At 40.8% G+C, this 17,275-nt stretch overlaps 2 protein-coding genes across 2 annotated transcripts; both read right to left on the bottom strand.

Annotated features, from left to right (window-relative positions):
* Positions 1 to 1,612: 1,612 nt before the first annotated feature.
* Positions 1,613 to 3,800, bottom strand: PLAGL1 (PLAG1 like zinc finger 1). The gene has a single exon (XM_024220008.1). The coding sequence runs from the start codon at positions 3,785 to 3,787 to the stop codon at positions 2,486 to 2,488; it is 1,302 nt and encodes a 433-aa protein (XP_024075776.1). The 5' UTR covers positions 3,788 to 3,800; the 3' UTR covers positions 1,613 to 2,485.
* A 618-nt stretch (positions 3,801 to 4,418) lies between these two features.
* On the bottom strand, positions 4,419 to 16,893 carry LOC112120851 (PR domain zinc finger protein 10-like). Its single transcript, XM_029911048.1, has 6 exons — positions 16,806 to 16,893; positions 15,475 to 15,630; positions 14,042 to 14,154; positions 11,542 to 11,691; positions 5,884 to 6,009; positions 4,419 to 4,932 (listed from the first exon to the last, which is right to left on the bottom strand). Exons 1-6 carry the CDS (start codon positions 16,891 to 16,893, stop codon positions 4,423 to 4,425), a joined length of 1,143 nt encoding a protein of 380 aa, XP_029766908.1. The 3' UTR covers positions 4,419 to 4,422.
* Positions 16,894 to 17,275: the final 382 nt, after the last annotated feature.

Genomic DNA, 17,275 nt, shown 5'->3' with positions numbered 1-17,275 from the left:
TTTTAATCACCATTACCTCATGCTATCTAGAAGCTCTAGTAACACAGGTGATTCATGCTACTTTTTATTTGAATTTGAAGCACTCTTCATTAACTCCAGAAGACTAGCTCCCCTCTAGAAGGCACAATGCTGTATTTCAGAATAGCTTGAAAGCAGGTATGGGAACAGGTTCTCTTGATGGATCGTAAATCTGAACATTTCCATACAGAGCATGATCATGATTCTAGCTCATGTGTTGCATTTTCTTTTAACCATGACCTTTAAGTGAAGGAAAATTATTAAATATTTAGTTACACCTCTTTGCAGAAGTTCAAACCAAGCTGATAAAATGCTCATTAATATTATATGTTTAGACAATGCCTATAAACATCCATATTGTTAAAGAGATACAATAGTGGATGAAGCAAAGTGAATACAATATGCAAGATTAGAAAGGACAACACAGTAAATGAATTAATCTAAATCTACACCCACACAACAAATTTTTAAAGCTTTATCCATAACGTCCTAGAATAATTTAAAAATGCACAACAGACATACACTATCATTCTTGAATTTTTCAGAGAAGGGCTTTTTTTAGTAGTTCATTAATAAATCAATCTCTTTTTAAACAATGGGACTTGAGGGCAGAGAGCACCTAGTGGGATTTAGACTTTGTTCTTCTGGATCAAAAGAAAACATAGAAAAGTAATCAGCAAAAGCAGCAAACTAAAAACACAGGATCTTTGTGAAGTGGTTTACGAGAGATAGATGGACCCTGAAGGTTTTCTTTTAAAAAAAAAAAAATTTTTTTAAGTGTGGTATCTTTTGCAATTTGCATGAGTTCACCATACCTTGTCAGTTGATGGCACTTTGACACCTGAAGACATTTAGAAAGGAAATATATACAGACAACTTACAAAAACAAAAAAGAGCATATTTCTGTTTTGGTTTATACATATGAATGTAACTTAATGGCCAGATATAACCTGTTAAATACTACTGTGCTGAAACCATAAATATAAAATTACTTAACATTTTCATACCTGCTATATATTTATCCAACTTTAGTGGGGGTTAGACATTGTATGTAGCTGTGGAAGACACACGGTGGGACCTTGTCTGATCTTGCAGTCCTTCTGGATGCAGACCAGTCATTGACTGCAACAAAAGCTACCATGCACATGTTGAGGACTGTAACATCAAGCTTATGTTGCTAGTGTAGTTTAGCTGCCAAGAAACATTTATGCTACAGATTGTTACACTGAATAAGTATCAGAGGGGTAGCGTGTTAGTCTGTATGCCACCAGACTCCTTGTTGTTTTTACAATGAATCACTTTTCTGGATGAAACAAAGGCCATCATCAACCAAAAGTGAACAGAGCTTGCTTGGATGGGGAACATAATCTTTACTGAGGCTATGTCTACACTACGGACTGTACAGTCGCACAGCTGCACTGCTGTAAGGTCTCCTGTGTAGTCACTCTATGCCAGAGGGGGAGAACTCTCCAGCCGGCATAATTAAAACACCTCCAACAAGCAATGGTAGATAAGTCAGCGGGAGAGCATCTCCTGCTGACATAGTGCTGTCCACACCGGCGTTTTTGTCAGTGAAACTTTTGTTAGTCGGGGTGTAGTTTTGCCGACAAAAGTGCTAGTGTAGACATAGCCTGAGAGTTAGATTGTGCAAGTGGCTGAGTGTGCTGGAGTCAATGGACTACTTGCGCTTAAAGCTAAGTATAGGCTTAAGTGCTTTCTTGGATTAGGCCCAGAATGCCTAGCATCTTGCAGGATCAAGGTCTAAATTAAAATCAATGTATTGTCTTAACCACGTATTGCCTCTTCAGAAAAAGCCGTTTATACAAGACATCTATTCTTAGGCTACGACGGTGGTAGTTATTTCCAGCCCTGGAGAAAACACCGTATCTCCACACACAGCAGAAGTGCACTTCAAAAAAACAAATTCTAGTTCAACTTAGTCACCACAGCCATGTTTTGTTTTCAAAAAAGTGAGAGGAGATAAAATAAGTGAAGGAAGTCACAACTTAAATTAAAAATTCTTAAAGCTCAGTGATTAAGTGCTTGCCATAAAAACCTACTGGACCCTCCTAGATTCTACATATGAACAATGTTCAAGTCATTTGTATAAAATTACTGCAAGTCATGGCTCATTTAAAAAGTTATGTTTCCCACCCTCATCCCCATAGCAGCCATCATGTTTTGTGCCTGTTATAGATACATTTGTATTTCCACTGGAGAACACTAGTTCAACTATTTGGTTTAAGTGTAAAAACATGGAGGGTATTGAGGGGAAAATATGGCATTGTTGCAAGTGTCATATGCTACGAAACTAGTAAGTATTATATAAAATACATCTATTCATTCTGTTACTTCCTGGAACATTCTACAATGTTTATAATGTCCTTTTTAAACGTTCTTAAGATGGCTTAGGGCTTTTCTCCTTCGCAAATCTGGGTATGAAAAGGAGCCCTAAAAAAGGTGGTAGTTATCTGAATGCATGGTGAAAATGAGGCAATGTTGCAGAATTTGTACTGGATGGAAAAGAATGTGGGACATGATGAAGCTGATTTAAGGCCACTCCACCCAGAGCCAGCTGTGCACCTTGCTGATGGCTGAGGCAGCTCAGCCTGTGTGGTGCTTCCTCCTGACCAAATGCCATTGTGATGTCCCCACTGTTATTCTGGTTATCACTCTGAGGGAACTGCCAGAAACCCAGTATATGAGTAAGATCCATGGAGGGCATGCTAATAGATTCAACTGTTGTCACAGTCTCCTTGTGCAATATGTACTTGCCAGCATCGCCTGCAGCCCCCAAGGAAGCTTCTTCCAGATTGACTTTGTGAGGTTCTGGTAAAGGCAGGTCCTCGAGCAAATTCACATTATGAGCTTTAACATCCACTTCGATGGGTAGGCTTTTGAGGGATGTTGGTGCAAATGAGGTAGTACTCAGTTCATATTTGTTGTGCCGATGAAGATTCTGGTTGGTAGGAATTGATGGTGGAGATGGTTTAGAATGAGTGGCTGAGAGACTATCTACACAGCTCATCCTTAGCAAATGAGGAGGTTCAAAGGGATGAGTAGACTGTAGGCTTTGTTGACAGTTAATATGTGGGCTGCTATACTCTTCTGCTTCTAATGTGTTCGGAAGCCCATGCTGCATAGAAGCCCTCTCAGGAAAAGAGGACAGGATACTGGCATCTTCCTTCAGTCTGAATGGAGAGAAAGGGGCAAAGAGACCCTGCAAGTCACCATTCTGCAACCTGCCCTTCAGCAGCTCTTGTGGATGTGTTTTCTTCATGTGGCGAGTCAAGTGGTCCTTGCGCCCAAATCTCTGGGCACAAAACTGGCACAAGAAGTCCTTGCAGCCTGTGTGAACCACCATGTGACGCCGCACATCTTTGCGGGTATAGAAATAGTGTTCACAATGGTCACACTTATGTTTCTTTTCCTTGGTGCTGCTGCCTGGCTTCCCTGCATGAGTTTTGAGGTGTTCTAACAACATTTCAGTGCCTCCAAACTCTTGGGAACACACCCTGCAGGTAAGGTCCCCACTGGTGGCTGCATGAAGAGCCAGGTGTCGTTTGTAACCCAACTTGGTGTTGTACTTCTTGTCACACTCTTCACACTTGAAGGCCATTTTGTTGGGGTCATGAGTCTGAAGGTGATTTTTCAGATGGTCCTTTCTGTGGAAGGTCTTTTCACAGTAACCACATTGGTGAGATTTCTGTGGAGAGTGGGTGGCTGAGTGCCTAAGACAGAAGAATAACAACATGTTTACAGAACTCATGCACACAAGTGGGATACAGCTTCACAATATGAAGGCACTTACGCTCTCTAGGGTAACAGTTTTCAAAAAGCCAGACTCTGTTAAATAGCAAACTGGTGGGTTTTTTTATAGTCTGTAGAGCTAGATGAACATTACTGCAAGAAACACCTTTTGAATAGCTATTATAATTGTACTTGAGAGGCAGAGGCTAGCTAGTGCCTAAAACAGAGGACTGGGAGTTGGAATACCTATTGTCCTGCCACTGACTCGTTGGAATACAATGGAAAACTCATTTATCCTCCCTGTGCCTGTTCTCTCATCTGTAAAAGGGGTATAACACTTACTCTCAGAAGTGAGGTGTGACGTAATCAATTTAATGTTTGTGAAGTGCTCAAGTTCCTTAGAAGAAAGGAGCCATATATAAGCCCCCTGACTTGGGGCTCAGGTGTATGCACATGCTATCAGAATGGATCCTTATAAGCAACAGATGGCAGTGAATCTGTATTATTCACGCACCTTGAACAGCATTTATTTAAATCTTAACATTCTATATAGAAATATGACCAATGGAGTTTAGCGAGTAGTTGTCACTAGTGCATGCCAAGAAAATACATCTTTTCCTCCCCACACCCCCACTGGGAAGGGCTGCTATCCCTTCAGGAGATGTACCTTATCAGTTTGTATTTGGAAATGAAAGCTTTCGTGCATCCCTGCTGGGAACACCTGTAGGGACGCTCTCCTGTGTGGGCATAAGTGTGGGCTGTGAGCTTTTCAACAGAAACAAATATCTTCCCGCAGAGGCGGCAGCGATAACTGTCTGGCTGCTTCGCTTCTCTTTCCTTTAGTAGTGAAGACTGACCATTTCTCCATGTAGGCACAAATCTCACAATGGAACCGCAAACACTTCCTGAGCTGGCACAGGTAGACTTTGCACTAGGGGAACAGGAAATGGCCCCATAGCACTGGACAATGCTTGCGCCCAGGCCAGTTTCACTCAGTTTGCCTTTGGTTTTGCCCTTTGCTTTTAGAGGTTCTAATTTATTTGCTGGTCTGAAGCTGGTGAGAAGTGCTTTGTCTTTACTGATGCATTGGTGAGATTCCAGCAGAGCTAAAGTCCCAAAAACGTTACTACAATTGGAGCATATCCAGGCGTCGGCACACTCTCTCTGCAATGAGAACAGAAACAGTTCCCTCAGATTAACCATTACAAAGAGAGAGAGGTCACATTCTTCTCACCAGCCCTATGTTGTCTTTGGTCTTCCCAAGGCCTCTCACTTCCCTTGGTGACAGGCACAGCACGTAACTGTGCTGCCCAGACTGCTGTTCAGTTGGAGACATATTATTCTTAGCTGTGTACAAGCATGAAAACAAATGATTGGGTAAATGATTATTTCCATGTTGTTGTCTGGTGTTTATTGCTATTCTAGCTCTTGTTGAGCCTTTGGTTATTTTTTTTCCCCTCTGCATAGTAAATTTCAGTGTCTCTGTGCTTGTTCTTATTATGGAAGCGATAGTCACAATTCCATAGTTAAGACTGAGTCAAGTTTTCCACTTAATTTTAGACTGAGAGCAAACTGTGATACTGCAGCTGTACAGAAGCCATGGGCCTGTGGGATTATTCTGCCAACAATGCAGGGTGTCTGTCTGTCTGTCTCTCTCCATAGAGACATGGAGAAAGAAGAAAATAATGAGATGTAATAGCTTTTGTGCTTTAACACAGGGGGGGGGGGTAGGGGGCAGGGGGCGGGCGCTGTAACATGCAGCACATGTATGCCAAAGAATTAGGACATAACAAGCTAGAGCAGTGAACGGGTGAAAGGAGAATTTTAAGGACTGGTGTACTCAGTTTCCCAAGAATATATGCCAGCATGCTAATCTTTCCAGAGTTTACCATTACATGCCAACACTGTATCGTGCCCTATTTAGAGTACAAGTACAGTACACAAAGTAATAGAGCTCCAGATAATACTTTTCTTTTGCTATTTGATTGAAACTGTTAATTCAGTGTTAGACTAGTTGACAATCATTTTCTGTCATGTGAACTGAGGCAAGGTGAGCAGGTAGGTTTTCTGAGATAAGGCCAGGTGTTGGGTTGGATGCAGTCCTTGGACACTTACTGTTGTTAAAACTGGTGATAAAGCACAGATATCAGATTCTTCTTTGATGACAACTGCAGAAGCTTCCATAAACTTGGCGTAATCTGCAGCATACCACACTTTTAATTCTGTGTGGGGTTCAATTGGCTGTGAATGGAAAAAAATCCCCAGTATTTACTTGTATTGTCTTTGTTTCTATAGGAAACTTTTACATCTTATTTAAAACAGGTGGTAGTCTAGTTGTTACCTTTACAGCAACTGTTTTCTTCATATCTGTTTAAACCATTGATAGCTTATGTGATGCTGTATGGAATATGCCCATTTATAATATCATTGATACCAATATTATAAAATTGCAATGAATCTTACAAGATGTGCCATGTAAGGTATCAGTGGAAAAGTTCTGATTTGCTAAGTATAATGGCCTTGTTTATATGTATGTATCATCTTTGTATCGTGAGTTATAAATATGTATGATATATCTGCATCTCCAACCTGTGCTGTTTCTGGATGACATTGCTGAGGCCAATCTGTCTGGGACTATCTAGCCGTTGGATGGCCAATCAGCTCGACAATGAACCCATTGAGAGAAGGCAGGAGCTATGCCTATGAGTCAGCAAGACATGTAGGGACATGCCTGTGGACAGGGGATTACAAGAGCTCTTTCTTGCCCGTGAGCTTGGGTTTGGGACAGAAGACGTACAGGCCACATGGCAAAGGCTATTGAAAGGCAGCTGCATCTTCTCCATTTTGTCTTCAATCCTGCTTCTCACCTCTGGAGTAACTTCTCTACGAACTGAAGCTTTGAACAAAGGACTGATAGACCCATCCAAGCTTTGGATGTGTTCCAGAGGGACTCCACAAGCCAGCAAACTCACCAGTGCTGCTAAGAACCTGATATATGGACTCTGAAATCTTATGTATGTATATAATTGCTTTCACCATTTAATGACTCTCTTCTCATTCTTTTCTAATAAACCTTTGGTTTTAGATACTAAAAGATTTGTTGGCAGCATGGTATTTTGGGTAAGATCCAACCTAATATTGAGCTGGTTATGTGGGTGGCCCTTTGGGGGATCAGAAGAACATTTTGTATAGTGACTAGAGTTTTAAATAATTTCTCACGTTACTGGACCTATTTGCTGTTTGGGAGCCAGAGACTGGAATTCAAAGGGAGCTGAGTGATTTCTTTATTTTTTAGCTTCCTGATAACCAGTGTGGGGGCAGGAGCACAGTTTTGGGAGAATCTGCTCTCCTTTTAGCAGCCTGCCCTGGCCTTGGCACCCTAGGCACCGTGGTTCACAGCTTAGTTTCAAAATTCAACCTTTTTTTTTTTTTAAGTACTGTTCAGTGTGAGTTGAAAAATCAGTTATTTATTTGTACAATTCCTAAAGACGGAGGAGGAAATTTAACGAAGGTCACTGAGGTTAAGACTAATGTAATCATAATATATTTAGCCAATAATAATGCAATTACAGAAAAATACAGAGTGGGCAGCAGTGAATACATTAGCATTTCACTCTTATATACTTCGTTAAATTATTTCCATGCTGCTGTGCAGGAAACAGCAAAGAAGATCAATGGCTGGGTCTTGTGCTACAATGTGTGACTTCTTTACATCAATATTTTTGTTTTTTCCTAGCATCAGTGTTTAACATGGGAATGATGGGGTAATACACAGAAATTCTTAAATGGCCAGACGGACTTTGAGCATGGATGATGCTTACTCACTTGTATACTGTGGGATTTTTGTTTTTAAAATGTGTTGTAGCGATTTGTCATTCGCAGTAGTATTCCACCAAATTCTCTAACAGTGTCCTCTAGTCACTCAATAGGCAAGTGAGAGCTAAAGAAGTGTCACAAACAAAAATGACATACATGTACATATACACATTTTGTAGCAGCAGTGTTGTCTCATTGCAGTTTCCTTTCTTTGTTCCAAACTGAATCTTAAGGATCTTCATCTCTGTATTATAAAGGGGAGGGGAGGTGTCACCACTTTTTACCACTATTAACAGATGTTATTTATGGTGTTCTTTCTCCTGCCTGTAGGAAATATCTTCCTCTGTGATCAACTCCATGGCTACTCTATGAAGCAAAGAGCAGGATGTGCTTTAGTATAGCAAGTGGTCCTCTCTCTCTCCCAGGAACAGTTCATTACACTCCCACAATACAGTGAGCAATGCTTTTTCTCAGGAGTGAGAGGAGCAAGGTGACTATTGAACCAGCCTCTCATATGATGCAGAATACACCCAGGCTAGTAAGACTCGATCCACCGTACCCTGTTCTTCATGTTAGATGTGTGTGACCAAATTTTCTCCTGGAATAAATGAGCACAGCTCCATAGAACAGCGCTCATTTACACCTGCAAAGAATTTGGCCTGTAACATTTAAATTATGCAAGAAAATATAGCTTGACTAACTCATTATCACAACCTTGAAGGGAAAGCATTAGGGCTGTTGATTAATCACAGTTAACTGATGTGATTAAAAAAATAAATTGTGATGAATCGCACTGTTAAACAATAGAATACCAATTGAAATTTATTTAATTTTTGGATGTTTTTCTACATTTTCAAATATATTGATTTCTATTACAATACAAAGTGTACAATGCTCACTTTATATAATTTTTATTACAAATATTTGCACTGTAAAAATGATAAACAAAAGAAATAGTATTTCTCCATTCACCTCATACAAGTACTGTAGTGCAATCTCTTTTTTGTGAAAGTGTAAATTACAAATGTAGATTTTTTGTTTGTTACATAACTGCACTCAGAAACCAAACAATGTAAAACATTAGAGCCCATAAGTCCACTTAGTCCTACTTCTTGTTCAGCCAATTGCTAAGACAAACAAGTTTGTTTACATTTACAGGAGATACTGCTGACTGCTTCTTATTTACGTCACCTGAAAGTGAGGCCAGGCATTCGCATGGCACTTTTGTAGCCGGCGTTGCAAGGTATTTACATGCCAGATATGCTGAACATTTGTATGCTCCTTCATGCATCAGCCACCATTCCAGAGGACATGATGCTCGTTAAAAAAATAATGTGGACTGAACTCCTTGGGGGAGAATTGTATGTCTCCTGTTCTGTTTAACATACATTCTGCCATATATTTCATGTTATAACAGCCTTGGATGATGACCCAGCTCATGTTTGTTTTAAGAACACTTTCACAGCAGATTTGACAAAACACAAAGAAGGTACCAATGTAAGATTTCTAAGGATAGATACAGCACTCGACCCAAGGTTTAAGAATCTGAAGTGCCTTCCAAAATCTGAGAGGGACGAGGTGTGGCCAATGCTTTCAGCTGTATTAAAAGAGCAACACTCAGATGCAGAAACTACAGAACCCGAACCACCAAAAAAGAAAATCAACTTTCTGCTAGTGACATCTAACTCAGATGATGAAAATGAACATGCGTCGGTCCGCTCTGCTTTGGATCGTTATCGAGCAGAACCCATCATCAGCATGGACGCATGTCTGCTGGAATGAAGGTTGAAGCATGAAGGGACATATGAATCTTTAGCACATCTGGTACATAACTATCTTGCGATGCTGGCTACAACAATGCCATGTGAACGCCTGTTCTCACTTTCAGGTGACATTGTAAACAAGACGTGGGCAGCATTATCTCCTGCAAATTGTAACCATACTTGTTTGTCTGAGCAATTGGGTGAAGTAGGACTGAGTGGACTTGTAGGCTCTAAAGTTTTACATTGTTTTATTTTTGAATGCAGTTATATTTTGTACATAATTCTACATTTGTAAGTTCAACTTTCATTATAAAGGGATTGTACTACAGTACTTGTATTAGGTGAACTGAAAAATACTATTTCTTTTGTTTTTTACAATGAAAATATTTATAATTAAAAATAAATATAAAGTGAGCACTGTACACTTTGTATTCTGTGTTGTAATTGAAATCAGTATATTTGAAAATGTAGAAAACATCCAAAAATATTTAAATAAGTGGTATTCTATTATTGTTTAACAGTGCGATTAACGCAATTAATTTTTTTAATCGCTTGACAGTCCTAAAAAGCATTTGTTTGTGCTTTCCAAATAATGATACTACTGGTTTTACTTGTATAGCATAGATGTAATCATATTTTGTATAAAATCACAAAAGTACTGCGGATTGCTCCAGAATCCTGAATACAGATCTATTATTCACCTCTACAAGACAATGTGACAATCTGTTACATGTTACCACCTGTCACTTTTTACACTAACTTTCTTACGTAGCCCAATACTAATAATACTTCTATAGCACTGTATATCTTAAAAGCACTTTACACCATTAACTAATTCTTGCAACACTCCTGTGAAGTAGGTAAGTATTATTCCCATTTTACAGATGGAGAAATGGAGAGAAATCAGTTAAATAACTTGCCTAAAGTCGCACAGAAAATATGGGGCAGAGGTGGTATTAGATATTGTGAGTTCCTAACTCCTAGGCCTCTAAAGTATTACTTCTTTAGACATGATATACAGTAGCTCAAGTAAAATATGGTTAATAAAAAAAGCAAAACAAGAAAAATATGGCACATTTACTCCATTACTAGAAAAGCTTCAGCTTTGTGAGATGGTAAGGGAATAAAATTGCATAGTCTTATAGTAAACTACGATTTACAGCTGCTGTAGTCTTTATAGTGGTCAAAACAACAAACAAACCCAAGAAGCAAGTTGCTATATACGAAGTGGGCATTCACCCACGTAAGCTTATGCTCCAATACATCTGTTGGTCTTAAAGGTGCCACCGGACTCTCTGTTGCTTTTTACAGATCCAGACTAACACGGCTACACCTCTGATACTTATAAATACAGAGTTTCTCTCAGAAAAATAATAATCCAGAGAATCTATCAGAAACTGGTCACCTTGCAACAGGATCACAGTGCTAGAAATTCTGAAAAGTAAGTCTCCAACTAAATCACTGTTCTCGAGTATAGTATTCAGTACTGCAGAGCTTTCAAAGTTTTCTGTTTAGTATCCAGTTTCTGAGCAACTGGTCTCCAAAAAGTTGTTTCATTATATAAGTAAGAAAAGAAAGGTACTGTTTGTCCTTTCCAGAGCAAAGCTGTGCTGGATATAATACTGCTAGAGCAAGCTCCTCACAAACTAATTCAGATTAAAAAAAAAAAATTATAACAGCCATGCTTAAACTACAATTATCAACCATGCTATTTGAGTTGTTTTTTTTACCACCACTATCATTTTCTTTCCCAGCCCTTGCAGCAGATTCCATGGCACATTAGGTCTAGTCCAGTGGTTCTCAAACTTTTGTACTAGTGACCCCTTTTACATAGCAAGCCTCTGAGTGAGATGCCCCTTAAATATATAAAAATGTGTTTTTAATTTATAACACCATTATAAATGCTGGAGGCAAAGCAGGGTTTGGGGTGGAGACTGACAGCTTGTGACCCCCCTATACAATAACCTCCCAACCCCCAGTTTGAGAACCCCTGGTCTAGTCAGAAGGCCCAGTAAGCAGCCTGTTTGATTGACTGAACATTAAGTGTTATGAAGAGATGTATGTAATGGAGAGGAGGTTACTTAACTATAATCAGCCTCTCATCTGTAATGAGGTGAGCCAGTCTCCTCAGTTTTTGGTTACAGTAAGCTATCATTTGAATGGTAGTCATGTGAGGTGGTGTAGCCCTAACTACCTTAACAGTTGTGAAGTAGACTTCTCCAGCGTACTGATAGGCTACAAGGGTCTGTTCTTCCTGGTTCCGGGCCCGTCGGACAAACATCATCCAGTTACCACAGTCTTCATTGGGAGCATCCAGAAAGTACTTTCTGCCGTCCTTCAATACCTGAAGAAAAAGGAGAGAGGTTATGGGAGAAGGGATGAGTTACAACAGAGCTGTGGAAAGGAACACACTAACCTTTTTTTGTTGAATTTGAGTCAGGGACAATGCTTTTTATATTTTTTTTCCATACAAAGATGTTTTTAAAAACAAAATAAGTGACACTTAAATGAGCCAACTGAAAAAAAAAGTTAAGACTGTACAATTTCTGAGGGGCCCAGGTATAGAAATAACCAGGTATTTTTTGAAATATGTAATTACAGGTTATATTATTTGACAATTTTTAGAATGATGTAAAAAGCTATTTTAAGGTTTAAGCCTAAGCAGACAGGGAGAAAGATAAGCTTTGAACTGTAATGCATTTCTTAAGTGCTTGATATCTCAACCTTCAATGCTGTACTGAAGTTCTGTTTTGCATGGAACAATAATATAATTCAGATAAGTCTAATGGGATAACATCCAGTATACTGATATGTCAACACTCATCCCTCTTGACTGACCACATGCTGTATTCCCATAACAATAAGGACATCATACTAATGAATGACAATGCCTGGAAAGTGTCTCATTCTCTCTGCTTTACTTTATTCCTTCTGGATTCCTTTTAGATGGAAAAAGAAAGGAATGTGTTGGGCAAGAGGCTTCAGATCTGCTGACAGGATGTCACCCTTCAGTGACATGCACTGAAAGATGGATTGTCTTGCTGTAGCAGTATGTCCATTTTCAGTATGTTGACATTTCATGCACAAATATGCCATTTATCTGCTCCACTGGTCATTTGAAAGCTCTTGAGAGTTAAGAAGCAATTATGTGAAACACTCTACATTTCCATTGCCTTTGGGAGCTTTCCATCTAACATTGTAGTTGCTGATGAAAATACATTTCTGCTGCATAAATGCTGGTCTCAGTCACAGTCAGGATTCTGGCAGACAGAAGGCAAAGCTCCTGCTGTTGTGCTGAAAGAAATTCAGGGTAAAGTCTCACGCCATTCTCTCCATCTCATGAGGTAACTCATCAGCCATTTAGAATATAAATCTTAAGATAATTAAGGGGATAGAGGGACTGACAGAGGAATTGTGTAAAGCTTGGTTAAAAGGCAGCTAAGAGGAGGAAACTAACGAGTGTTTGATTCACTCAAACTGGCATAGTTGTTATAAATTATACTCCCTGCCCCAGTACAAGTTGCTGTGCCTGGAGGGGGGCAGAGGTGGGTATTCACCCCCAGAAGACGGGTGGGTGTTCTTTGCACTGTCAACCTCCCAAAGGGGTTCCATCGGAGGACAGCTTTAACTTGCTGGCAGAGGCTATAGGCAGCCTTTGCTAGTGGGGTTCCTACGAGGTGCATTGTATCAGCGATTGCTGGTCACTTTCAGGGTGGCACTGGTTGTCCATGGGCCTGCCTGCAGATGGCTAGGCTAGCAGTGGATAGTGTAATCCAGAAGGGATTCAAGGCTAATAACTGTAAACAAGTATTTTTTAAATTTAAACAAAGGTGTGCTTGATTAGGATGGTACATGCATACCTAGATACAACTGTACACAACTTTAAGATGTATATTATTTATTTGCATTGGGGAAGTGCCTAAAAGCTCTCATCATTGTGCTGGGCACTGTACAAACTCATAGGAAGACATGGCTAAATAGCTTACAACCAAAATAAACAAAACAACAACAAATGCTATAAGCAATATGTCAAAGGTTGTCTCTCTTGTGGTTTACATTAAAAAATATTTGCCCCCTATTATCCTGTTTTCCTCAATGAACAGGTGCCTTAACCAGTTGCTGCCACTCTTGCTGACTCACCCACAGAAAAAGATTAATCTTTGGTGTGAGTGGGTTGTGTTTTTCATAAAGTCAAATGGTGCCTGGATTACTGGTTAGTGAAAATATAAAAGGACAGACTTTGCCAAAGCTCTGCCTGCTCTTTCAAACCCTCTGGAAAAATTTCCTAACAGCAATGACTGAGGAATAACACTCCCATTGAACTAGTGGAAACCCCTGGCTATAGACATTTTAAAAATAGATTGGACAAATTCTAGATTGGGCAAATACATGCCAGCACCTCAGCATTACACTAGAGGATCAAATTGGTCTGCATCATATATTATGTTTGTATCAAATTATGCATCACTAGATCAAAATTGGAAAACCAGTTGGCAATTAAAGTTACACTGACCTGAAAATCATGAAACTTTGGACATGACTGCATGTGCAGTATGAATACTCTTGCTTATGAAACTTGAATAGGAAAGAGAGAGATGGTTATGCCACTTGAAATATTACAAACCCTGCTGCAATAGTTTAGAACCCAGCAAAGAAAATCCTCCAAAGCCCAGCTGAACCTCTGAGTTCATTACCTGTAGAACTAGCCTGTTGTCATCATAGTGGGTAAGTTTTGTAGATAGTTTCCCAACATAAGGACCAAATTGTGTTCTCTTCTGTATAACTTTCTTAGCAAACACTCCAAGGACTGTGAATAAAAATAAGACCAGTCTAAGAAGAATATGCACATCATGATCTAAATCCCAAATATCTTCAACTGAGGGAAATGAACAAGTGTAAAACAGGATGGACACGTGGAATTCCTCTCCTAGATTCAGGCTGAGGAGTAAATCAGGCAAGTACCTCTAATGCAGAGGTTCTCAAATTGGGGGTCGTGACCTTTCAGGGGATCGCAAGGTTATTAGATGGGGGGTCTTGAGCTGTCAGTCTCCACCCTAAAACATCACTTCAGCTCCAGCATTTTTAATAATATTAAATATAAAAAGTGTTTTTACTTTATAAATGGGGTCAAACTCAGAGGCTTTCTGTGAGAAAGGGGTCACCAATACAAAAGTTTGAGAACCACTGCTCTAATGGGTAAAATTTTCAGTCACTTTTTAAAATGGGACTTTGGGTAACATTTCCAAAACCACCTAATTCACGGTGAATTGCCAATTTTCCATATTAAACTGTGGGGCTAGAAGCATGGAACAGTCAAAATGACATGAGCATCAGCAGGGCTATTGTAAGCTACTAAATATCACTTCCCCAGGGTTCTGCACTTTGGCATGTTTGACAAGGCTGTCCTCTCCAGCAATCAGTGGGTATAGCTATGAAAGTACAAAGTAAGCTATCTTACATGTTCCATTATTCCCCCATATTAACATTGATAGTACTGCACAGCAGACCTTCATTTTCTGCAGTACTATCTAGGCAGAATTAGAGTTATATAACAATCATTGGGGAATATCTGTAAATTAGCAAGGAGTTTGTAATTCCCCCTCTCTCTCCAAACTCCAACAAACTACCATGTGGCCTGAAAGAAACAATACAATCTTTCTACAATGCTGACAAGGTGAATTGTACTGAACCTTCATATGCCATCTGAATTCTGTTTCTTTCATTGCTACTTTGTTTATTGAACCTCTTTCCCCCTTTGCACGCCTATGTCATAATTAACTAAAGTATCTATAGGTAGGACTACAATTTTGTCATGGAGGTCACAAATCATGAATTTGAATAAAATCAATGAAATCTTAGAAATACATTTTGATGAGGCCCCCAAACCAAGTGACGTTGTCACCAGGTGCATGGGGTCACAGCACTGCTCAGGTTTGGCCTGTCTGCCCCTCCGTCTCCATTAGTGGTGGGTTCTGGGATTTAGCTGTGCTCAACCGAAAATTAAGATAGTTCTAAATAGCCTATCTGAACAAAATGCCACCTCTAAGTTACTTCTGAAAACAAGCAGTGTTAGTACCTTTTTGTCGCTTCTTTCCCAAGCCATAGCTGGAAGAGCTACGATACTTACTCTGTTGGTTCCCAGCTCGCAGCTCCAGCACTCGCAAAGTGAGGTAGTGAGGTAGGGTAAGGTGGGCTCGACTGGGAATAACCCTGTCTTTAACCCTGATGAGTGGTCCATGGAGTTTGCATTCTCCTATAAGGCTTTTGCTGCAGTCCTCACACCCTATAAGCCAAGAAGAAAGTTCCCAATTACAAAAGTAATGTACTATCCCCCTATTCCCAAGAAGTTGAGAATAAAAAGGAGACTGCAAAATAACATCTTACACTTATAGCACCCTTCAGACTGGAGGATCCCAAAGCCCTTTGCAGACTTAAACTGATACACTAGGTAAATACACGGCTCACTTCACCCTCAAATGAAATACAGCCACCTCAGGAGAGGTGCACCGCAAAAAAAATTCTGCATTTCCATGGACACAGAATTTGCCCCTTGCTGCAGAATTTTCTGCTGCCATGAAACTTGTCACATCTATCCCCTCCTTTCACTCTCAGCATACATCTACACTGCAATAAAACACCCGTGGCTGGCCATGCCAGCTGACTCAGGTTCAGGCTGTGAGGTTATAAAATTGCAATGTCCATGTTCAGGCTCAGGCTGGAGCCCAGGTGACCGGGTTTTTTTTTTTATTGCAGTGTAGACACACCCTCCCATGCCAAAGCAGAGCAGGGAAATCGTGCTAATCAGTGCTACACTCCCGCTACCTGAGCTCATGCAAAAGGAGTACAGGCCAGCACTGATCAAATGACTGCTCCTAACCCAGCGGTCCCCAAACTTTTGAGGTCCGCGCCCCCCACCGCTCCTGAGCTGGGCTCAGGAGTGGGGCCATGGCTTGGGGGGGCGGGGGCGGAATGCGGACAGGGTTAAGGAGGCCCAGGCTGGGGCTGCAGATGGGGGTGGGGCAGGGGCCAGAGCCAGGGCTGTGGCTGGAGGTGGGGGCCAGCAGTCCGGCCCTGCAGCCAGGTGCGGCTCCACTCCCAGCCTTGCCCCCAGCCTCAGCCCCGGTTTGGGAATGGAGCCGTGCCCAGTGGCTGACGATTGGGACGGGGGAGGCACGCACGGGGCCAGGAGTCGGGGACGCGGCTGGGGGCCGAAACGGAGCAGAGCAGGGGGCAGGGAGGGGCTGTGTGGTGCTCCTTCCCCGACCCCATTGGGGCTGGCCCGGACCCTGCAGCACCTCCCCAATGGTTCTTCATGCCCCCCAGGGGGGTGCATCCCACACTTTGGGGATCTCTGTCCCAACCTCTAATGCTGCAGGGTCCTATCTCATCACAAATACATTTTCTCTGCATTAGCAGCTGCCTAGAAAAACTGGGAGAGAATTTCACCCATCCCCTTACCTGCCCAACCTGTGTGTGCATATAAGGATTCTTCACCCTGCTGGCTCTTTCGGTCACGACTAAAAAAGAAATGTGCCGCCTGCTGCATCACCAACAAATTTCCCTGAAGCACTTGGCTTCAGGACCCAGCCTGACCACTTGCTTGGCTTGATAGATCTTAGCACAAAATAGTTATACTGCGTATTAACATAATACAGCTTCACATCTCCTCCTTACCGCTCATAAAAACCATACCTAAAATGAGAACTAATTAAATCAAACTATTTTGGAAAATGTTGTGCTATTTTTGGATTTTTTATGCCTGTACCTTTATGGATATGATTGTTTCCCCTGTTTAGGGTGTCTTAGGGGGTACTTTGGAACATATGTCCCCTCAAAAGATTGGGTATTTTGAGTACTCAACTTCATCAGAAACAGGTCACTGACATCAAAAAATCAAAGCAGATTAATCAAGACGTTTATTTAGACCT

The sequence above is a fragment of the Terrapene carolina genome, unplaced genomic scaffold, assembly GCF_002925995.2.
Source record: "Terrapene carolina triunguis isolate 2854851 unplaced genomic scaffold, T_m_triunguis-2.0 Scaffold85, whole genome shotgun sequence".
Taxonomy (NCBI): domain Eukaryota; kingdom Metazoa; phylum Chordata; order Testudines; family Emydidae; genus Terrapene; species Terrapene triunguis.
This window is presented reverse-complemented; position numbering and strand designations above follow the sequence as displayed.

What these genes read in the sequence shown, in the direction of transcription:
- PLAGL1 (XM_024220008.1), bottom strand. Translation starts at nt 3,787, where the DNA reads ATGAGTTCTGTAAACATGTTGTTATTCTTCTGTCTTAGGCACTCAGCC.
- LOC112120851 (XM_029911048.1), bottom strand. Translation starts at nt 16,893, where the DNA reads ATGCAGCAGGCGGCACATTTCTTTTTTAGTCGTGACCGAAAGAGCCAG. An exon ending in ACAACAGGCTAGTTCTACAG is followed by an intron (nt 11,692 to 14,041) that starts GTAATGAACTCA and finishes CTTTTTCTTCAG; the next exon opens with GTATTGAAGGACGGCAGAAA. An exon ending in TATCACCAGTTTTAACAACA is followed by an intron (nt 4,933 to 5,883) that starts GTAAGTGTCCAA and finishes TTCTCATTGCAG; the next exon opens with AGAGAGTGTGCCGACGCCTG.